Source organism: Heptranchias perlo, chromosome 13 (assembly GCF_035084215.1).
Source record: "Heptranchias perlo isolate sHepPer1 chromosome 13, sHepPer1.hap1, whole genome shotgun sequence".
In the NCBI taxonomy this organism is placed as follows: domain Eukaryota; kingdom Metazoa; phylum Chordata; class Chondrichthyes; order Hexanchiformes; family Hexanchidae; genus Heptranchias; species Heptranchias perlo.
In genome coordinates this window covers 58,519,517-58,545,308 of record NC_090337.1, presented here as the reverse complement: position 1 = coordinate 58,545,308, position 25,792 = coordinate 58,519,517, and the positions used below count along the sequence as shown (strand labels likewise).

Below are 25,792 nucleotides of genomic sequence, written 5' to 3'. Positions count from 1 at the left end.
ACTGCTCCCTCCTCACTACACACAGACTGACTGCTCCCTCCTCACTACACACAGACTCACTGCTCCCTCCTCACTGCACACAGACTCACTGCTCCCTCCTCACTACACACAGACTCACTGCTCCCTCCTCACTACACACAGACTCACTGCTCCCTCCTCACTACACACAGACTCACTGCTCCCTCCTCACCACACACAGACTGACTGCTCCCTCCTCACTACACACAGACTCACTGCTCCCTCCTCACCACACACAGACTCACTGCTCCCCACTCACTACACACAGACTCACTGCTCCCTCCTCACCACACACAGACTCGCTGCTCCCTCCTCACCACACACAGACTCACTGCTCCCTCCTCACCACACACAGACTCACTGCTCCCTCCTCACTACACACAGACTCACTGCTCCCTCCTCACTACACACAGACTCACTGCTCCCTCCTCACTACACACAGACTCACTGCTCCCTCCTCACTACACACAGACTCACTGCTCCCTCCTCACTACACACAGACTCACTGCTCCCTCCTCACTACACACAGACTCACTGCTCCCTCCTCACTACACACAGACTCACTGCTCCCTCCTCACTGCACACAGACTCACTGCTGCCTCCTCACAACACACAGACTCACTGCTCCTCCCTCACTACACACAGACTCACTGCTCCCTCCTCACGACACACAGACTCACTGCTCCCTCCTCACCGCACACAGACTCACTGCTCCCTCCTCACCACACACAGACTCACTGCTCCTCCCTCACTACACACAGACTCACTGCTCCTCCCTCACTACACACAGACTCACTGCTCCCTCCTCACGACACACAGACTCACTGCTCCCTCCTCACTGCACACAGACTCACTGCTCCCTCCTCACTACACACAGACTCACTGCTCCCTCCTCACTGCACACAGACTCACTGCTGCCTCCTCACTACACACAGACTCACTGCTCCCTCCTCACTACACACAGACTCACTGCTCCCTCCTCACGACACACAGACTCACTGCTCCCTCCTCACTGCACACAGACTCACTGCTGCCTCCTCACAACACACAGACTCACTGCTCCCTCCTCACTGCACACAGACTCACTGCTGCCTCCTCACAACACACAGACTCACTGCTCCCTCCTCACTGCACACAGACTCACTGCTCCCTCCTCACCACACACAGGCTCACTGCTCCCTCCTCACTGCACACAGACTCACTGCTCCCTCCTCACGACACACAGACTTACTGCTCCCTCCTCACAACACACAGACTCACTGCTCCCTCCTCACAACACACAGACTCACTGCTGCCTCCTCACAACACACAGACTCACTGCTCCCTCCTCACCGCACACAGACTCACTGCTGCCTCCTCACTGCACACAGACTCACTGCTCCCTCCTCACTACACACAGACTCACTGCTCCCTCCTCACTGCACACAGACTCACTGCTCCCTCCTCACCACACACAGACTCGCTGCTCCCTCCTCACCACACACAGACTCACTGCTCCCTCCTCACTACACACAGACTCGCTGCTCCCTCCTCACTGCACACAGACTCACTGCTCCCTCCTCACCACACACAGACTCGCTGCTCCCTCCTCACCACACACAGACTCACTGCTCCCCACTCACTACACACAGACTCACTGCTCCCTCCTCACCACACACAGACTCGCTGCTCCCTCCTCACCACACACAGACTCACTGCTCCCTCCTCACTACACACAGACTCACTGCTCCCTCCTCACCACACACAGACTCACTGCTCCCTCCTCACTACACACAGACTCACTGCTCCCTCCTCACTACACACAGACTCACTGCTCCCTCCTCACTACACACAGACTCACTGCTCCCTCCTCACTACACACAGACTCACTGCTCCCTCCTCACTACACACAGACTCACTGCTCCCTCCTCACTACACACAGACTCACTGCTCCCTCCTCACCACACACAGACTCACTGCTCCCTCCTCACTACACACAGACTCACTGCTCCCTCCTCACTACACACAGACTCACTGCTCCCTCCTCACTACACACAGACTCACTGCTCCCTCCTCACTACACACAGACTCACTGCTCCCTCCTCACTACACACAGACTCACTGCTCCCTCCTCACGACACACAGACTCACTGCTCCCTCCTCACTGCACACAGACTCACTGCTGCCTCCTCACAACACACAGACTCACTGCTCCTCCCTCACTACACACAGACTCACTGCTCCCTCCTCACGACACACAGACTCACTGCTCCCTCCTCACTGCACACAGACTCACTGCTGCCTCCTCACAACACACAGACTCACTGCTCCCTCCTCACTACACACAGACTCACTGCTCCCTCCTCACTGCACACAGACTCACTGCTGCCTCCTCACTACACACAGACTCACTGCTCCCTCCTCACTACACACAGACTCACTGCTCCCTCCTCACGACACACAGACTCACTGCTCCCTCCTCACTGCACACAGACTCACTGCTGCCTCCTCACAACACACAGACTCACTGCTCCCTCCTCACTGCACACAGACTCACTGCTGCCTCCTCACAACACACAGACTCACTGCTCCCTCCTCACTGCACACAGACTCACTGCTGCCTCCTCACAACACACAGACTCACTGCTCCCTCCTAACTGCACACAGACTCACTGCTGCCTCCTCACAACACACAGACTCACTGCTGCCTCCTCACTGCACACAGACTCACTGCTCCCTCCTCACTACACACAGACTCACTGCTCCCTCCTCACCACACACAGACTCACTGCTCCCTCTTCACTGCACACAGACTCACTGCTCCCTCCTCACTACACACAGACTCACTGCTCCCCACTCACTACACACAGACTCACTGCTCCCTCCTCACTACACACAGACTCACTGCTCCCTCCTCACTACACACAGACTCACTGCTCCCTCCTCATCACACAGACTGACTGCTCCCTCCTCACTACACACAGACTCACTGCTCCCTCCTCACTACACAGACTGACTGCTCCCTCCTCACTGCACACAGACTCACTGCTCCCTCCTCACTACACACAGACTCACTGCTCCCTCCTCACGACACACAGACTCACTGCTCCCTCCTCACTACACACAGACTCACTGCTCCCTCCTCATCACACAGACTGACTGCTCCCTCCTCACGACACACAGACTCACTGCTCCCTCCTCACCACACACAGACTCACTGCTCCCTCCTCACAACACACAGACTGACTGCTCCCTCCTCACTGCACACAGACTCACTGCTCCCTCCTCATCACACAGACTCACTGCTCCCTCCTCACGACACACAGACTCACTGCTCCCTCCTCACGACACACAGACTCACTGCTCCCTCCTCACCACACACAGACTCACTGCTCCCTCCTCACCACACACAGACTCACTGCTCCCTCCTCACAACACACAGACTCACTGCTCCCTCCTCACTGCACACAGACTCACTGCTCCCTCCTCACTACACACAGACTCACTGCTCCCTCCTCACCACACACAGACTCACTGCTCCCTCCTCACTACACACAGACTCACTGCTCCCTCCTCACTACACACAGACTCACTGCTCCCTCCTCACAACACACAGACTCACTGCTCCCTCCTCACGACACACAGACTCACTGCTCCCTCCTCACTACACACAGACTCACTGCTCCCTCCTCACTTCACACAGACTCACTGCTCCCTCCTCCCGACACACAGACTCACTGCTCCCTCCTCACTACACACAGACTCACTGCTCCCTCCTCACTTCACACAGACTCACTGCTCCCTCCTCACTACACACAGACTCACTGCTCCCTCCTCACGACACACAGACTCGCTGCTCCCTCCTCACTACACACAGACTCACTGCTCCCTCCTCACTGCACACAGACTCACTGCTCCCTCCTCACCACACACAGACTCACTGCTCCCCACTCACTACACACAGACTCACTGCTCCCTCCTCACGACACACACAGACTCACTGCTCCCTCCTCACTACACACAGACTCGCTGCTCCCTCCTCACTACACACAGACTCACTGCTCCCTCCTCACTGCACACAGACTCACTGCTCCCTCCTCACTACACACAAACTCACTGCTCCCTCCTCACTACACACAGACTCACTGCTCCCTCCTCACTGCACACAGACTCACTGCTCCCTCTTCACTCCACACAGACTCACTGCTCCCTCCTCACTACACACAGACTCACTGCTCCCTCCTCACCACACACAGACTCACTGCTCCCTCTTCACTCCACACAGACTCACTGCTCCCTCCTCACAACACACAGACTCACGGCTCCCTCCTCACTGCACACAGACTCACTGCTCCCCCCTCACGACACACAGACTCACTGCTCCCTCCTCACTGCACACAGACTCACTGTTCCCTCCTCACTACACACAGACTCACTGCTCCCTCCTCACTACACACAGACTCACTGCTCCCTCCTCACGACACACAGACTCACTGCTCCCTCCTCCCGACACACAGACTCACTGCTCCCTCCTCCCGACACACAGACTCACTGCTCCCTCCTCACAACACACAGACTCACGGCTCCCTCCTCACTGCACACAGACTCACTGCTCCCTCCTCACTACACACAGACTCGCTGCTCCCTCCTCACTGCACACAGACTCACTGCTCCCTCCTCACGACACACAGACTCACTGCTCCCTCCTCACTGCACACAGACTCACTGCTCCCTCCTCACTGCACACAGACTCACTGCTCCCTCCTCACTACACACAGACTCACTGCTCCCTCCTCACGACACACAGACTCACTGCTCCCCACTCACTACACACAGGCTCACTGCTCCCTCCTCACGACACACAGACTCACTGATCCCTCCTCACGACACACAGACTCACTGCTCCCTCCTCATCACACAGACTGACTGCTCCCTCCTCACTACACACAGACTCACTGCTCCCTCCTCACTACACACAGACTCACTGCTCCCTCCTCACTACACACAGACTCACTTCTCCCTCCTCACTACACACAGACTCACTGCTCCCCACTCACTACACACAGACTCACTGCTCCCTCCTCACGATACACAGACTCACTGCTCCCTCCTCACTACACACAGACTCACTGCTCCCTCCTCACTACACACAGACTCACTGCTCCCCCCTCACGACACACAGACTCACTGCTCCCTCCTCACTGCACACAGACTCACTGCTCCCTCCTCACTGCACACAGACTCACTGCTCCCTCCTCACTACACACAGACTCACTGCAACCTCCTCACTACACACAGACTCACTGCTCCCTCCTCACTACACACAGACTCACTGCTCCTTCCTCACTACACACAGACTCACTGCTCCCTCCTCACTACACACAGACTCACTGCTCCCTCCTCACGACACACAGACTCACTGCTCCCTCCTCACTACACACAGACTCACTGCTCCCTCCTCATTACACACAGACTCACTGCTCCCTCCTCACTGCTCACAGACTCACTGCTCCCTCCTCACTCCACACAGACTGACTGCTCCCTCCTCACTACACACAGACTCACTGCTCCCTCCTCACTACACACAGACTGACTGCTCCCTCCTCACTACACACAGACTCACTGCTCCCTCCTCACTACACACAGACTCACTGCTCCCTCCTCACTACACACAGACTCACTGCTCCCTCTTCACTCCACACAGACTCACTGCTCCCTCCTCACTACACACAGACTCACTGCTCCCTCCTCACGACACACAGACTCACTGCTCCCTCCTCACTACACACAGACTCACTGCTCCCTCCTCACTGCACACAGACTCACTGCTCCCTCCTCACGACACACAGACTCACTGCTCCCTCCTCACTACACACAGACTCACTGCTCCCTCCTCACTGCACACAGACTCACTGCTCCCTCCTCACTGCACACAGACTCACTGCTCCCTCCTCACGACACACAGACTCACTGATCCCTCCTCACGACACACAGACTCACTGCTCCCTCCTCACGGCACACAGACTCACTGCTCCCTCCTCACGGCACACAGACTCACTGCTCCCTCCTCACTGCACACAGACTCACTGCTCCCTCCTCACAACACACAGACTCACTGCTCCCTCCTCACTGCACACAGACTCACTGCTCCCTCCTCACTACACACAGACTCACTGCTCCCTCCTCACTACACACAGACTCACTGCTCCCTCCTCACTGCACACAGACTCACTGCTCCCCACTCACGACACACAGACTCACTGCTCCCTCCTCACTGCACACAGACTCACTGCTCCCCCCTCACGACACACAGACTCACTGCTCCCTCCTCACTGCACACAGACTCACTGCTCCCTCCTCACTGCACACAGACTCACTGCTCCCTCCTCACGGCACACAGACTCACTGCTCCCTCCTCACGACACACAGACTCACTGCTCCCTCCTCACTGCACACAGACTCGCTGCTCCCTCCTCACTGCACACAGACTCACTGCTCCCTCCTCACTGCACACAGACTCACTGCTCCCTCCTCACGACACACAGACTCACTGCTCCCTCCTCACTGCACACAGACTCACTGCTCCCTCCTCACTGCACACAGACTCACTGCTCCCTCCTCACGGCACACAGACTCACTGCTCCCTCCTCACGACACACAGACTCACTGCTCCCTCCTCACTACACACAGACTCACTGCTCCCTCCTCACGACACACAGACTCACTGCTCCCTCCTCACGACACACAGACTCTCTGCTCCCTCCTCACTCCACACAGACTCACTGCTCCCACCTCACTACACACAGACTCACTGCTCCCTCCTCACTGCACACAGACTCACTGCTCCCTCCTCACTACACACAGACTCACTGCTCCCTCCTCACTACACACAGACTCACTGCTCCCTCCTCACGACACACAGACTCACTGCTCCCTCCTCACTGCACACAGACTCACTGCTCCCTCCTCATCACACACAGACTCACTGCTCCCTCCTCACTACACACAGACTCACTGCTCCCTCCTCACTACACACAGACTCACTGCTCCCTCCTCACGACACACAGACTCACTGCTCCCTCCTCACAACACACAGACTCACTGCTCCCTCCTCACTGCACACAGACTGACTGCTCCCTCCTCACTACACACAGACTGACTGCTCCCTCCTCACCACACACAGACTGACAGCTCCCTCCTCACGACACACAGACTGACTGCTCCCTCCTCACCACACACAGACTCACTGCTCCCTCCTCACTGCACACAGACTCACTGCTCCCTCCTCACAACACACAGACTCACTGCTCCCTCCTCACGATAAACAGACTCACTGCTCCCTCCTCACTACACACAGACTCACTGCTCCCTCCTCACGATACACAGACTCACTGCTCCCTCCTCACTACACACAGACTCACTGCTCCCTCCTCACGACACACAGACTCACTGCTCCCTCCTCACTACACACAGACTCACTGCTCCCTCCTCACGACACACAGACTCACTGCTCCCTCCTCACAACACACAGACTCACTGCTCCCTCCTCACGATACACAGACTCACTGCTCCCTCCTCACTACACACAGACTCACTGCTCCCTCCTCACGACACACAGACTCACTGCTCCCTCCTCACTACACACAGACTCACTGCTCCTCCCTCACTACACACAGACTCACTGCTCCCTCCTCACTACACACAGACTCACTGCTCCCTCCTCACTACACACAGACTCACTGCTCCCTCCTCACGACACACAGACTCACTGCTCCCTCCTCACAACACACAGACTCACTGCTCCCTCCTCACTGCACACAGACTGACTGCTCCCTCCTCACTACACACAGACTGACTGCTCCCTCCTCACCACACACAGACTGACAGCTCCCTCCTCACGACACACAGACTGACTGCTCCCTCCTCACCACACACAGACTCACTGCTCCCTCCTCACTGCACACAGACTCACTGCTCCCTCCTCACAACACACAGACTCACTGCTCCCTCCTCACGATAAACAGACTCACTGCTCCCTCCTCACTACACACAGACTGACTGCTCCCTCCTCACCACACACAGACTCACTGCTCCCTCCTCACGACACACAGACTGACTGCTCCCTCCTCACTACACACAGACCTACTGCTCCCTCCTCACGACACACAGACTGACTGCTCCCTCCTCACTACACACAGACTCACTGCTCCCTCCTCACGACACACAGACTCACTGCTCCCTCCTCACCACGCACAGACTCACTGCTCCCTCCTCACTGCACACAGACTCACTGCTCCCTCCTCACTACACACAGACTCACTGCTCCCTCCTCACCACACACAGACTCACTGCTCCCTCCTCACTACACACAGACTCACTGCTCCCCCCTCACTTCACACAGACTCACTGCTCCCTCCTCACCACACAGACTCACTGCTCCCTCCTCACTGCACACAGGCTCACTGCTCCCTCCTCACTACACACAGACTCACTGCTCCCTCCTCACTGCACACAGACTCACTGCTCCCTCCTCACTGCACACAGACTCACTGCTCCCTCCTCACTGCACACAGACTCACTGCTCCCCACTCACAACACACAGACTCACTGCTCCCTCCTCACTGCACACAGACTCACTGCTCCCTCCTCACGACACACAGACTCACTGCTCCCTCCTCACTGCACACAGACTCACTGCTCCCTCCTCACTGCACACAGACTCACTGCTCCCTCCTCACAACACACAGACTCACTGCTCCCACCTCACTACACACAGACTCACTGCTCCCTCCTCACTGCACACAGACTCACTGCTCCCTCCTCACTACACACAGACTCACTGCTCCCCACTCACTACACACAGACTCACTGCTCCCTCCTCACTGCACACAGACTCACTGCTCCCTCCTCACTACACACAGACTCACTGCTCCCTCCTCACGACACACAGACTCACTGATCCCTCCTCACGACGCACAGACTCACTGCTCCCTCCTCACTACACACAGACTCACTGCTCCCTCCTCACGACACACAGACTCACTGATCCCTCCTCACTACACACAGACTCACTGCTCCCTCCTCACGACACACAGACTCACTGATCCCTCCTCACGACGCACAGACTCACTGCTCCCTCCTCACGACACACAGACTCACTGATCCCTCCTCACTACACACAGACTCACTGCTCCCTCCTCACTACACACAGACTCACTGCTCCCTCCTCACGACACACAGACTCACTGCTCCCTCCTCACGACACACAGACTCACTGATCCCTCCTCACGACGCACAGACTCACTGCTCCCTCCTCACGACACACAGACTCACTGATCCCTCCTCACGACGCACAGAGTCACTGCTCCCCACTCACGACACACAGACTCACTGCTCCCTCCTCACTGCACACAGACTCACTGCTCCCTCCTCACTACACACAGACTCACTGCTCCCTCCTCACGACACACAGACTCGCTGCTCCCTCCTCACTACACACAGACTCACTGCTCCCTCCTCACGACACACAGACTGACTGCTCCCTCCTCACCACGCACAGACTCACTGCTCCCTCCTCACTGCACACAGACTCACTGCTCCCTCCTCACTACACACAGACTCACTGCTCCCCCCTCACTTCACACAGACTCACTGCTCCCTCCTCACCACACAGACTCACTGCTCCCTCCTCACTGCACACAGGCTCACTGCTCCCTCCTCACTACACACAGACTCACTGCTCCCTCCTCACTGCACACAGACTCACTGCTCCCTCCTCACTGCACACAGACTCACTGCTCCCTCCTCACTGCACACAGACTCACTGCTCCCTCCTCACTGCACACAGACTCACTACTCCCTCCTCACTGCACACAGACTCACTGCTCCCTCCTCACTGCACACAGACTCGCTGCTCCCTCCTCACTACACACAGACCTACTGCTCCCTCCTCACTACACACAGACTGACTGTTCCCTCCTCACGACACACAGACTCACTGCTCCCTCCTCCCGACACACAGACTCACTGCTCCCTCCTCACAACACACAGACTCACTGCTCCCTCCTCACTACACACAGACCTACTGCTCCCTCCTCACTGCACACAGACTCACTGCTCCCTCCTCACTGCACACAGACTCACTGCTCCCTCCTCACGACACACAGACTCACTGCTCCCTCCTCACTGCACACAGACTCACTGCTCCCTCCTCACTGCACACAGACTCACTGCTCCCTCCTCACTGCACACAGACTCACTGCTCCCTCCTCACTGCACACAGACTCACTGCTCCCTCCTCACGACACACAGACTCACTGCTCCCTCCTCACTACACACAGACTCACTGCTCCCTCCTCACTGCACACAGACTCACTGCTCCCTCCTCACGACACACAGACTCACTGCTCCCTCCTCACGACACACAGACTCACTGCTCCCTCCTCACTACACACAGACTCACTGCTCCCTCCTCACTGCACACAGACTCACTGCTCCCTCCTCACTGCACACAGACTCACTGCTCCCTCCTCACTGCACACAGACTCACTGCTCCCTCCTCACTGCACACAGACTCACTGCTCCCCACTCACTACACACAGACTCACTGCTCCCTCCTCACGACACACAGACTCACTGATCCCTCCTCACGACACACAGACTCACTGCTCCCCACTCACTACACACAGACTCACTGCTCCCTCCTCACTGCACACAGACTCACTGCTCCCCCCTCACGACACACAGACTCACTGCTCCCTCCTCACTGCACACAGACTCACTGCTCCCCCCTCACGACACACAGACTCACTGCTCCCCCCTCACGACACACAGACTCACTGCTCCCTCCTCACGACACACAGACTCACTGCTCCCTCCTCACTGCACACAGACTCACTGATCCCTCCTCACTGCACACAGACTTACTGCTCCCTCCTCACTGCACACAGACTCGCTGCTCCCTCCTCACTGCACACAGACTCACTGCTCCCTCCTCACTACACACAGATTCACTGCTCCCTCCTCACTACACACAGACTCACTGCTCCCTCCTCACTGCACACAGACTTACTGCTCCCTCCTCACTGCACACAGACTCGCTGCTCCCTCCTCACTACACACAGACTCACTGCTCCCTCCTCACTGCACACAGACTCGCTGCTCCCTCCTCACTACACACAGACTCACTGCTCCCTCCTCACTACACACAGACTCACTGCTCCCTCCTCACTGCACACAGACTCACTGCTCCCTCCTCACTACACACAGACTCACTGCTCCCTCCTCACTACACACAGACACACTGCTCCCTCCTCACTACACACAGACTCACTGCTCCCTCCTCACTGCACACAGACTTACTGCTCCCTCCTCACTACACACAGACTCACTGCTCCCTCCTCACTACACACAGACTCACTGCTCCCTCCTCACGACACACAGACTCACTGCTCCCTCCTCACTGCACACAGACTCACTGCTCCCTCCTCACGACACACAGACTCACTGCTCCCTCCTCACTGCACACAGACTCACTGCTCCCTCCTCACTGCACACAGACTCACTGCTCCCTCCTCACGACACACAGACTCACTGCTCCCTCCTCACGACACACAGACTCACTGCTCCCTCCTCACTACACACAGACTCACTGCTCCCTCCTCACTACACACAGACTCACTGCTCCCTCCTCACGACACACAGACTCACTGCTCCCTCCTCACGACACACAGACTCACTGCTCCCTCCTCACTGCACACAGACTCACTGCTCCCTCCTCACCACATAGACTCACTGCTCCCTCCTCACTACACAGACTCACTGCTCCCTCCTCACTACACACAGACTCACTGCTCCCTCCTCACTACACACAGACTCACTGCTCCCTCCTCACCACACAGACTCACTGCTCCCTCCTCACTGCACAGAGACTCAGTGCTCCCTCCTCACTACACACAGACTCACTGCTCCCTCCTCACTACACAGACTCACTGCTCCCTCCTCACTGCACACAGACTCACTGCTCCCTCCTCACTGCACACAGACTCACTGCTCCCTCCTCACTACACAGACTCACTGCTCCCTCCTCACGACACACAGACTCACTGCTCCCTCCTCACTACACACAGACTCACTGCTCCCTCCTCACGACACACAGACTCACTGCTCCCTCCTCATCACACACAGACTCACTGCTCCCTCCTCACTACACACAGACTCACTGCTCCCTCCTCACGACACAGACTGACTGCTCCCTCCTCACAACACACAGACTCACTGCTCCCTCCTCACTACACACAGTCTGACTGCTCCCTCCTCACCACACACAGACTGACAGCTCCCTCCTCACGACAAACAGACTGACTGCTCCCTCCTCACCACACACAGACTCACTGCTCCCTCCTCACTACACACAGACTCACTGCTCCCTCCTCACTACACAGACTCACTGCTCCCTCCTCACGATACACAGACTCACTGCTCCCTCCTCACTACACACAGACTCACTGCTCCCTCCTCACCACACACAGACTGACAGCTCCCTCCTCACGACACACAGACTCGCTGCTCCCTCCTCACTGCACACAGACTCACTGCTCCCTCCTCATCACACACAGACTCACTGCTCCCTCCTCACTACACACAGACTCACTGCTCCCTCCTCACTACACAGACTCACTGCTCCCTCCTCACGATACACAGACTCACTGCTCCCTCCTCACTACACACAGACTGACTGCTCCCTCCTCACTGCACACAGACTCACTGCTCCCTCCTCATCACACACAGACTCACTGCTCCCTCCTCACTACACACAGACTCACTGCTCCCTCCTCACTACACAGACTCACTGCTCCCTCCTCACGACACACAGACTCACTGCTCCCTCCTCACCACACACAGACTCACTGCTCCCTCCTCACTACACACAGACTCACTGCTCCCCCCTCACTTCACACAGACTCACTGCTCCCTCCTCACTACACACAGACTCGCTGCTCCCTCCTCACTACACACAGACTCACTGCTCCCCCCTCACTGCACACAGTCTCACTGCTCCCACCTCACTACACACAGACTCGCTGCTCCCTCCTCACTACACACAGACTCACTGCTCCCTCCTCACGACACACAGACTCACTGCTCCCTCCTCACTACACACAGACTCACTGCTCCCTCCTCACTGCACACAGACTCGCTGCTCCCTCCTCACTGCACACAGACTCGCTGCTCCCTCTTCACTGCACACAGACTTACTGCACCCTCCTCACTGCACACAGACTCGCTGCTCCCTCCTCACTGCACACAGACTCGCTGCTCCCTCCTCACTACACACAGACTTACTGCTCCCTCTTCACTGCACACAGACTCACTGCTCCCTCCTCACTACACACAGACTTACTGCACCCTCCTCACTGCACACAGACTCACTGCTCCCCCCTCACCACACACACAGACTCGCTGCTCCCTCCTCACTGCACACAGACTCACTGCTCCCTCCTCACTACACACAGACTCACTGCTCCCGACTCACTGCTCCCTCCTCACTGCACACAGACTCACTGCTCCCTCCTCACTCCACACAGACTTACTGCTCCCTCCTCACTGCACACAGACTCACTGCTCCCTCCTCACTGCACACAGACTCACTGCTCCCTCCTCACTGCACACAGACTCACTGCTCCCTCCTCACTACACACAGACTCACTGCTCCCTCCTCACTGCACACAGACTCACTGCTCCCTCCTCACTGCACACAGACTCACTGCTCCCTCCTCACTGCACACAGACTCACTGCTCCCTCCTCACTACACACAGACTCGCTGCTCCCTCCTCACTACACATCGTTCACCTGACGAAGGGGGAAGCCTCCGAAAGCTTGTGAATTTAAAATAAAATTGCTGGGCTATAACTTGGTGTTGTAAAATTGTTTACAACTACACACAGACTCACTGCTCCCTCCTCACTGCACACAGACTCACTGCTCCCTCCTCACCACACACAGACTGACTGCTCCCTCCTCACTGCACACAGACTCACTGCTCCCTCCTCACTGCACACACAGACTCGCTGCTCCCTCCTCACTGCACACAGACTCACTGCTCCCTCCTCACTGCACACAGACTCACTGCTGCCTCCTCACTGCACACAGACTCGCTGCTCCCTCTTCACTGCACACAGACTCACTGCTCCCTCCTCAATACACACAGACTCACTGCTCCCTCCTCACTGCACACAGACTCACTGCTCCCTCCTCACTACACACAGACTCACTGCTCCCTCCTCACTGCACACAGACTCACTGCTGCCTCCTCACTGCACACAGACTCGCTGCTCCCTCCTCACTGCACACAGACTCGCTGCTCCCTCCTCACTGCACACAGACTCACTGCTCCCTCCTCACTGCACACAGACTCGCTGCTCCCTCCTCACTGCACACAGACTCGCTGCTCCCTCCTCACTGCACACAGACTCGCTGCTCCCTCCTCACTGCACACAGACTCACTGCTGCCTCCTCACTGCACACAGACTCACTGCTCCCTCCTCACTACACACAGACACGCTGCTCCCTCCTCACTGCACACAGACTCACTGCTCCCTCCTCACTGCACACAGACTCACTGCTGCCTCCTCACTGCACACAGACTCACTGCTGCCTCCTCACTGCACACAGACTCACTGCTCCCTCCTCACCACACACAGACTCACTGCTCCTCCCTCACTCCACACAGACTCACTGCTCCCTCCTCACCACACACAGGCTCACTGCTCCTCCCTCACTCCACACAGACTCACTGCTCCCCCCTCACGACACACAGACTCACTGCTCCTCCCTCACTCCACGCTGCTCACTGCTCCCTCCTCACGACACACAGACTCACTGCTCCCTCCTCACGACACACAGACTCACTGCTCCCTCCTCACGACACACAGACTTACTGCTCCTCCCTCACTCCACACAGACTCACTGCTCCCTCCTCACGACACACAGACTCACTGCTCCCTCCTCACTGCGACCAGACTCACTGCTCCCCACTCACTGCTCCCTCCTCACTGCACACAGACTCACTGCTCCCTCCTCACTGCACACAGACTTACTGCTCCCTCCTCACTGCACACAGACTCACTGCTCCCTCCTCACTGCACACAGACTCACTGCTCCCTCCTCACTACACACAGACTCACTGCTCCCTCCTCACTGCACACAGACTCACTGCTCCCTCCTCACTGCACACAGACTCACTGCTCCCTCCTCACTGCACACAGACTCACTGCTCCCTCCTCACTGCACACAGACTCACTGCTCCCTCCTCACTGCACACAGACTCACTGCTCCCTCCTCACTGCACACAGACTCACTGCTCCCTCCTCACTACACACAGACTCGCTGCTCCCTCCTCACTGCACACAGACTCACTGCTCCCTCCTCACTACACACAGACTCACTGCTCCTCCCTCACTACACACAGACTCGCTGCTCCCTCTTCACTGCACACAGACTCACTGCTCCCTCCTCACTGCACACAGACTCACTGCTCCCTCCTCACTACACACAGACTCGCTGCTCCCTCCTCACTACACACAGACTCGCTGCTCCCTCTTCACTGCACACAGACTCACTGCTCCCTCCTCACTCCACACAGACTCACTGCTCCCTCCTCACTACACACAGACTCACTGCTCCTCCCTCACTCCACACAGACTCACTGCTCCCTCCTCACCACACACAGGCTCACTGCTCCTCCCTCACTCCACACAGACTCACTGCTCCCTCCTCACGACACACAGACTCACTGCTCCTCCCTCACTCCACACAGACTCACTGCTCCCTTCTCACTACACACAGACTCACTGCTCCCTCCTCACTACACACAGACTCGCTGCTCCCTCTTCACTGCACACAGACTCACTGCTCCCTCCTCACTCCACACAGACTCACTGCTCCCTCCTCACTGCACACAGACTCACTGCTCCCCACTCACTACACACAGACTCACTGCTCCCTCCTCACTGCACACAGACTCACTGCTCCCTCCTCACTGCACACAGACTCACTGCTCCCTCCTCACGACACACAGACTCACTGCTCCCTCCTCACTGCACACAGACTCACTGCTCCCTCCTCACTACACACAGACTCACTGCTGCCTCCTCACGACACACACTCACTGCTCCCTCCTCACTACACACAGACTGACTGCTCCCCCCTCACGACACACAGACTCACTGCTCCCTCCTCACTACACACAGACTCACTGCTCCCTCCTCACCACACACAGACTCACTGCTCCCTCCTCACTGCACACAGACTCGCTGCTCCCTCCTCACTACACACAGACTCACTGCTCCCTCCTCACTACACACAGACTCACTGCTCCCTCCTCACTGCACACAGACTCACTGCTCCTTCCTCACTACACACAGACTCACTGCTCCCCCCTCACCACACACACAGACTCACTGCTCCCTCCTCACTGCACACAGACTCACTGCTCCCTCCTCACTACACACAGACTCACTGCTCCCTCCTCACGACACACAGACTCACTGCTCCCTCCTCACTGCACACAGACTCACTGCTCCCTCCTCACCACATAGACTCACTGCTCCCTCCTCACTACACAGACTCACTGCTCCCTCCTCACTACACACAGACTCACTGCTCCCTCCTCACTACACACAGACTCACTGCTCCCTCCTCACTGCACAGAGACTCAGTGCTCCCTCCTCACTACACACAGACTCACTGCTCCCTCCTCACTACACAGACTCACTGCTCCCTCCTCACTGCACAGAGACTCAGTGCTCCCTCCTCACTACACACAGACTCACTGCTCCCTCCTCATCACACACAGACTCACTGCTCCCTCCTCACTACACACAGACTCACTGCTCCCTCCTCACTACACACAGACTGACTGCTCCCTCCTCACTACACACAGACTCACTGCTCCCTCCTCACTACACACAGACTCACTGCTCCTCCCTCACTACACACAGACTCGCTGCTCCCTCTTCACTGCACACAGACTCACTGCTCCCTCCTCACTGCACACAGACTCACTGCTCCCTCCTCACTACACACAGACTCGCTGCTCCCTCCTCACCACACACAGACTCGCTGCTCCCTCTTCACTGCACACAGACTCACTGCTCCCTCCTCACTCCACACAGACTCACTGCTCCCTCCTCACTACACACAGACTCACTGCTCCTCCCTCACTCCACACAGACTCACTGCTCCCTCCTCACCACACACAGGCTCACTGCTCCTCCCTCACTCCACACAGACTCACTGCTCCCTTCTCACTACACACAGACTCACTGCTCCCTCCTCACTACACACAGACTCGCTGCTCCCTCTTCACTGCACACAGACTCACTGCTCCCTCCTCACTCCACACAGACTCACTGCTCCCTCCTCACTGCACACAGACTCACTGCTCCCCACTCACTACACACAGACTCACTGCTCCCTCCTCACTGCACACAGACTCACTGCTCCCTCCTCACTCCACACAGACTCACTGCTCCCTCCTCACTGCACACAGACTCACTGCTCCCTCCTCACTCCACACAGACTCACTGCTCCCTCCTCACTGCACACAGACTCACTGCTCCCCACTCACTACACACAGACTCACTGCTCCCCACTCACTACACACAGACTCACTGCTCCCTCCTCACGACACACAGACTCACTGCTCCCTCCTCACTGCACACAGACTCACTGCTCCCTCCTCACTACACACAGACTCACTGCTGCCTCCTCACGACACACACTCACTGCTCCCTCCTCACTACACACAGACTGACTGCTCCCCCCTCACGACACACAGACTCACTGCTCCCTCCTCACTACACACAGACTCACTGCTCCCTCCTCACTACACACAGACTCACTGCTCCCTCCTCACTGCACACAGACTCGCTGCTCCCTCCTCACTACACACAGACTCACTGCTCCCTCCTCACTACACACAGACTCACTGCTCCCTCCTCACTGCACACAGACTCACTGCTCCTTCCTCACTACACACAGACTCACTGCTCCTTCCTCACTACACACAGACTCACTGCTCCCCCCTCACCACACACACAGACTCACTGCTCCCTCCTCACTGCACACAGACTCACTGCTCCCTCCTCACTGCACACAGACTCACTGCTCCCTCCTCACTAAACACAGACTCACTGCTCCCTCCTCACGACACACAGACTCACTGCTCCCTCCTCACTGCACACAGACTCACTGCTCCCTCCTCACCACATAGACTCACTGCTCCCTCCTCACTACACACAGACTCACTGCTCCCTCCTCACTACACACAGACTCACTGCTCCCTCCTCACTGCACAGAGACTCAGTGCTCCCTCCTCACTACACACAGACTCACTGCTCCCTCCTCACTACACAGACTCACTGCTCCCTCCTCATCACACACAGACTCACTGCTCCCTCCTCACTACACACAGACTCACTGCTCCCTCCTCACTACACACAGACTGACTGCTCCCTCCTCACTACACACAGACTCACTGCTCCCTCCTCACTACACACAGACTCACTGCTCCCTCCTCACCACACACAGACTCACTGCTCCCTCCTCACTACACACAGACTCACTGCTCCCTCCTCACTTCACACAGACTCACTGCTCCCTCCTCATCACACACAGACTCACTGCTCCCTCCTCACTTCACACAGACTCACTGCTCCCTCCTCATCACACACAGACTCACTGCTCCCTCCTCACTACACACAGACTCACAGCTCCCTCCTCACGACACACACTCACTGCTCCCTCCTCACTACACACAGACTCACTGCTCCCTCCTCACTGCACACAGACTCACTGCTCCCTCCTCACTGCACACAGACTCACTGCTCCCTCCTCACTGCACACAGACTCACTGCTCCCTCCTCACTGCACACAGACTCGCTGCTCCCTCTTCACTGCACACAGACTCACTGCTCCCTCCTCACAACACACAGACTTACTGCACCCTCCTCACTGCACACAGACTCGCTGCTCCTTCCTCACTACACACAGACTCACTGCTCCCCCCTCACCACACACACAGACTCGCTGCTCCCTCCTCACTGCACACAGACTCACTGCTCCCTCCTCACTACACACAGACTCACTGCTCCCTCCTCACTGCACACAGACTCGCTGCTCCCTCTTCACTGCACACAGACCCACTGCTCCCTCCTCACTACACACAGACTTACTGCTCCCTCCTCACTGCACACAGACTCGCTGCTCCTTCCTCACTACACACAGACTCACTGCTCCCTCCTCACTACACACAGACTCGCTGCTCCCTCCTCACTGCACACAGACTTACTGCTCCCTCCTCACTGCACACAGACTTACTGCTCCCTCCTCACTACACACAGACTTACTGCTCCCTCCTCACTGCACACAGACTCGCTGCTCCTTCCTCACTACACACAGACTCACTGCTCCCTCCTCACTACACACAGACTCGCTGCTCCCTCCTCACTACACATCGTTCACCTGACGAAGGGGGAAGCCTCCGAAAGCTTGTGAATTTAAAATAAAATTGCTGGACTATAACTTGGTGTTGTAAAATTGTTTACAACTACACACAGACTCACTGCTCCCTCCTCACTGCACACAGACTCACTGCTCCCTCCTCACGACACACAGACTTACTGCTCCCTCCTCACTCCACACAGACTCACTGCTCCCTCCTCACTGCACACACAGACTCGCTGCTCCCTCCTCACTGCACACAGACTCACTGCTCCCTCCTCACTGCACACAGACTCACTGCTGCCTCCTCACTGCACACAGACTCGCTGCTCCCTCTTCACTGCACACAGACTCACTGCTCCCTCCTCACTACACACAGACTCACTGCTCCCTCCTCACTGCACACAGACTCACTGCTCCCCCCTCACCACACACACAGACTCGCTGCTCCCTCCTCACTGCACACAGACTCGCTGCTCCCTCCTCACTGCACACAGACTCACTGCTCCCTCCTCACTGCACACAGACTCGCTGCTCCCTCCTCACTGCACACAGACTCGCTGCTCCCTCCTCACTGCACACAGACTCGCTGCTCCCTCCTCACTGCACACAGACTCACTGCTGCCTCCTCACTGCACACAGACTCACTGCTCCCTCCTCACTACACACAGACACGCTGCTCCCTCCTCACTGCACACAGACTCACTGCTCCCTCCTCACTGCACACAGACTCACTGCTGCCTCCTCACTGCACACAGACTCACTGCTCCCTCCTCACTACACACAGACACGCTGCTCCCTCCTCACTGCACACAGACTCACTGCTCCCTCCTCACTGCACACAGACTCACTGCTGCCTCCTCACTGCACACAGACTCACTGCTCCCTCCTCACTACACACAGACTCACTGCTCCCTCCTCACTACACACAGACTCACTGCTCCCTCCTCACCACACACAGACGCACTGCTCCTCCCTCACTCCACACAGACTCACTGCTCCCTCCTCACCACACACAGGCTCACTGCTCCTCCCTCACTCCACACAGACTCACTGCTCCCCCCTCACGACACACAGACTCACTGCTCCTCCCTCACTCCACACAGACTCACTGCTCCCTCCTCACGACACACAGACTCACTGCTCCCTCCTCACTACACACAGACTCACTGCTCCTCCCTCACTCCACACAGACTCACTGCTCCCTCCTCACGACACACAGACTCACTGCTCCCTCCTCACTGCGACCAGACTCACTGCTCCCCACTCACTGCTCCCTCCTCACTGCACACAGACTCACTGCTCCCTCCTCACTGCACACAGACTCACTGCTCCCTCCTCACTGCACACAGACTCACTGCTCCCTCCTCACTACACACAGACTCACTGCTCCCTCCTCACTGCACACAGACTCACTGCTCCCTCCTCACTGCACACAGACTCACTGCTCCCTCCTCACTGCACACAGACTCACTGCTCCCCCCTCACCACACACACAGACTCGCTGCTCCCTCCTCACTGCACACAGACTCACTGCTCCCTCCTCACTGCACACAGACTCACTGCTCCCTCCTCACTGCACACAGACTCACTGCTCCCTCCTCACTACACACAGACTCGCTGCTCCCTCCTCACTGCACACAGACTCACTGCTCCCTCCTCACTACACACAGACTCACTGCTCCTCCCTCACTACACACAGACTCGCTGCTCCCTCTTCACTACACACAGACTCACTGCTCCTCCCTCACTCCACACAGACTCACTGCTCCCTCCTCACCACACACAGGCTCACTGCTCCTCCCTCACTCCACACAGACTCACTGCTCCCTCCTCACGACACACAGACTCACTGCTCCTCCCTCACTCCACACAGACTCACTGCTCCCTTCTCACTACACACAGACTCACTGCTCGCTCCTCACTACACACAGACTCGCTGCTCCCTCTTCACTGCACACAGACTCACTGCTCCCTCCTCACTCCACACAGACTCACTGCTCCCCACTCACTACACACAGACTCACTGCTCCCTCCTCACTGCACACAGACTCACTGCTCCCTCCTCACTGCACACAGACTCACTGCTCCCTCCTCACTGCACACAGACTCACTGCTCCCCACTCACTACACACAGACTCACTGCTCCCCACTCACTACACACAGACTCACTGCTCCCTCCTCACTGCACACAGACTCACTGCTCCCTCCTCACGACACACAGACTCACTGCTCCCTCCTCACTGCACACAGACTCACTGCTCCCTCCTCACTACACACAGACTCACTGCTGCCTCCTCACGACACACACTCACTGCTCCCTCCTCACTACACACAGACTGACTGCTCCCCCCTCACGACACACAGACTCACTGCTCCCTCCTCACTACACACAGACTCACTGCTCCCTCCTCACTACACACAGACTCACTGCTCCCTCCTCACTGCACACAGACTCGCTGCTCCCTCCTCACTACACACAGACTCACTGCTCCCTCCTCACTGCACACAGACTCACTGCTCCTTCCTCACTACACACAGACTCGCAGCTCCTTCCTCACTACACACCGACTCACTGCTCCCCCCTCACCACACACACAGACTCGCTGCTCCCTCCTCACTGCACACAGACTCACTGCTCCCTCCTCACTGCACACAGACTCACTGCTCCCTCCTCACTGCACACAGACTCACTGCTCCCTCCTCACGACACACAGACTCACTGCTCCCTCCTCACTGCACACACAGACTCGCTGCTCCCTCCTCACTGCACACAGACTCACTGCTCCCTCCTCACTACACACAGACTCACTGCTCCCTCCTCACTGCACACAGACTCACTGCTCCCTCCTCACTACACACAGACTCACTGCTCCCTCCTCACTACACACAGACTCACTGCTCCCTCCTCACTGCACACAGACTCACTGCTGCCTCCTCACTGCACACAGACTCACTGCTCGCTCCTCACTACACACAGACTCACTGCACCCTCTTCACTGCACACAGACTTACTGCTCCCTCCTCACTGCACACAGACTCAATGCTCCCTCGTCACTGCACACAGACTCACTGCTGCCTCCTCACTGCACACAGACTCGCTGCTCCCTCTTCACTGCACACAGACTTACTGCTCCCTCCTCACTGCACACAGACTCACTGCTGCCTCCTCACTGCACACAGACTCACTGCTGCCTCCTCACTACACACAGACTCACTGCTCCCTCCTCACTCCACACACAGACTCACTGCTCCCTCCTCACTGCACACAGACTCACTGCTCCCTCCTCACTACACACAGACTCACTGCTCCTCCCTCACTCCACACAGACTCACTGCTCCCTCCTCACCACACACAGGCTCACTGCTCCTCCCTCACTCCACACAGACTCACTGCTCCCTCCTCACGACACACAGACTCACTGCTCCTCCCTCACTCCACACAGACTCACTGCTCCCTCCTCACCACACACAGGCTCACTGCTCCTCCCTCACGACACACAGACTCACTGCTCCCTCCTCACGACACACAGACTCACTGCTCCTCCCTCACTCCACACAGACTCACTGCTCCTCCCTCACTCCACACAGACTCACTGCTCCCTCCTCAGGACACACAGACTCACTGCTCCCTCCTCACGACACACAGACTCACTGCTCCCCACTCACTACACACAGACTCACTGCTCCCCACTCACTACACACAGACTCACTGCTCCCTCCTCACGACACACAGACTCACTGCTCCCTCCTCACTACACACAGACTCACTGCTCCCTCCTCACTACACACAGACTCACTGCTCCCTCCTCACGACACACAGACTCACTGCTCCCTCCTCACTGCACACAGACTCACTGCTCCCTCCTCACTGCACACAGACTCACTGCTCCCTCCTCACTGCACACAGACTCACTGCTCCCTCCTCACTGCACACAGACTCACTGCTCCCTCCTCACTACACACAGACTCACTGCTCCCCACTCACTACACACAGACTCACTGCTCCCTCCTCACGACACACAGACTCACTGCTCCCTCCTCACTACACACAGACTCACTGCTCCCTCCTCACCACACACAGGCTCACTGCTCCTCCCTCACGACACACAGACTCACTGCTCCCTCCTCACGACACACAGACTCACTGCTCCTCCCTCACTCCACACAGACTCACTGCTCCTCCCTCACTCCACACAGACTCACTGCTCCCTCCTCAGGACACACAGACTCACTGCTCCCTCCTCACGACACACAGACTCACTGCTCCCCACTCACTACACACAGACTCACTGCTCCCCACTCACTACACACAGACTCACTGCTCCCTCCTCACGACACACAGACTCACTGCTCCCTCCTCACTACACACAGACTCACTGCTCCCTCCTCACTACACACAGACTCACTGCTCCCTCCTCACGACACACAGACTCACTGCTCCCTCCTCACTGCACACAGACTCACTGCTCCCTCCTCACTGCACACAGACTCACTGCTCCCTCCTCACTGCACACAGACTCACTGCTCCCTCCTCACTGCACACAGACTCACTGCTCCCTCCTCACTACACACAGACTCACTGCTCCCCACTCACTACACACAGACTCACTGCTCCCTCCTCACGACACACAGACTCACTGCTCCCTCCTCACTACACACAGACTCACTGCTCCCTCCTCATCACACACAGACTCACTGCTCCCTCCTCACTGCACAGACTTACTGCTCCCTCCTCACTGCACACAGACTCACTGCTCCCTCCTCACTACACACAGACTGACTGCTCCCTCCTCACCACACACCGACTCTCTGCTCCCTCCTCACTACACACAGACTCACTGCTCCCTCCTCACCACACACCGACTCTCTGCTCCCTCCTCACTCCACACAGACTCACTGCTCCCTCCTCACTACACACAGACTCACTGCTCCCTCCTCACTACACACAGACTCACTGCTCCCTCCTCACTCCACACAGACTGACTGCTCCCTCCTCACTACACACAGACTCACTGCTCCCTCCTCACTGCACACAGACTTCCTGCTCCCTCCTCACCACACACAGACTCACTGCTTCCCTGCACCCTTCCTGCCAAATAGATAGTCGCACACACGCATGCTCACGTATACACACACGTGTACACGTGCCCAGGCCGCTGTTGTTGTTGCGTCACTCCATTCCATCGTTGGTGAATATTCAGATCGTACGAATGGTCAGAATTCCTCTTCCTCGTTTGTCCAGCCTTCCTGTACAGACAATTCCTCCATCAGCCAAGGGGGCAATCCCCGCGAGATGGCCCCTCGAGGGGAATGGTGTTCCCTGGCTTTATCGGCTGATTGGTTCAATCGGATGCCTTGTTTCTCTTCAACCTGATGGTTGAACGAGTGAATTTAGTGGCAAAACACATCTAGTAAACGGAGGAGAGAAGATAATGAAAATTTCTGTGCCCCTGATTGTTTGAAAGGTGAAATGGGTTCGATGAGTAATCTAAGTGAGGAAAACAGTGGTGAGCGGGTTTAACCCAGACACACACCAACGAAAATACTTCTTTAAAAAACAAAATCTCCCAGTGCCCTGTCACATCGGCCGATGGTGATGTGACGGGAGCTCTGCGACTTGTATTGGACAATTCCTGCTCACAGTCATCAGATTTTAGTTTGTGCCGTGTTTCTGTGGACTTTGGTTGGGATTAACTCCATGACACTGTTCTTTCAGCAGGGCAGCAGGTGCAGGGAGCGTCGGCCAGCACAGCCGGCAGCATTCAGGGCACCGTGGTTGGTGGATTACCCCAGCAACTGGGCTACACCTCGTACATCCTCAAACAGACGCCGCAGGTCAGTCCCAGGACGCTCCCAACCATCGCTGGCCACTCGACACTTGTGTTGCTGAAGTTCAGTGGTCAAGAAGGAACTAGACGGGCACGTGCCAACAAATGGGATTCAGGGTTATTAGGACTACTGTGGCTAGGTGGGCTGGATGGACTGACTTGGAACAAAGGAGCAGGAGGAGGCCATTCAGCCCCTCGAGCCTGTTCCGCCATTCAATTCGATCATGGCTGATCTGTATCTTAACTCCATCTACCCACCTTGGATCCGTAACCCTTAAACCCCTGCCTAACAAAAATCTATCAGTCTCAGTCTTCTGCCTGAAGCTGTTTCTCTGTAGATCGGTAATTCAAGCACGGGCTGTGCACAGTGTCGCCACTGAACCTCTGACATGGGCTGTACCATGTGAGACCCCCCATTAGGAGCGTCCGGTCACAAAATGACACCCTTCACCTTCAGCCA

At 57.0% G+C, this 25,792-nt stretch overlaps 1 protein-coding gene across 5 annotated transcripts in view; it reads left to right on the top strand.

Annotated features, from left to right (window-relative positions):
- yeats2 (YEATS domain containing 2) overlaps positions 1-25,792 on the top strand; it is a 188,966-nt gene that overhangs the window by 114,171 nt on the left and 49,003 nt on the right. For 4 of the 5 annotated variants that reach the window (XM_067995545.1, XM_067995546.1, XM_067995542.1 and 1 more), the window contains one exon: positions 25,221-25,339. In XM_067995545.1, the coding sequence (XP_067851646.1) occupies positions 25,221-25,339 (119 nt within the window). The remainder of the gene's footprint in view (positions 1-25,220; positions 25,340-25,792) is intronic. The other variant, XM_067995543.1, reaches the window with a different exon arrangement.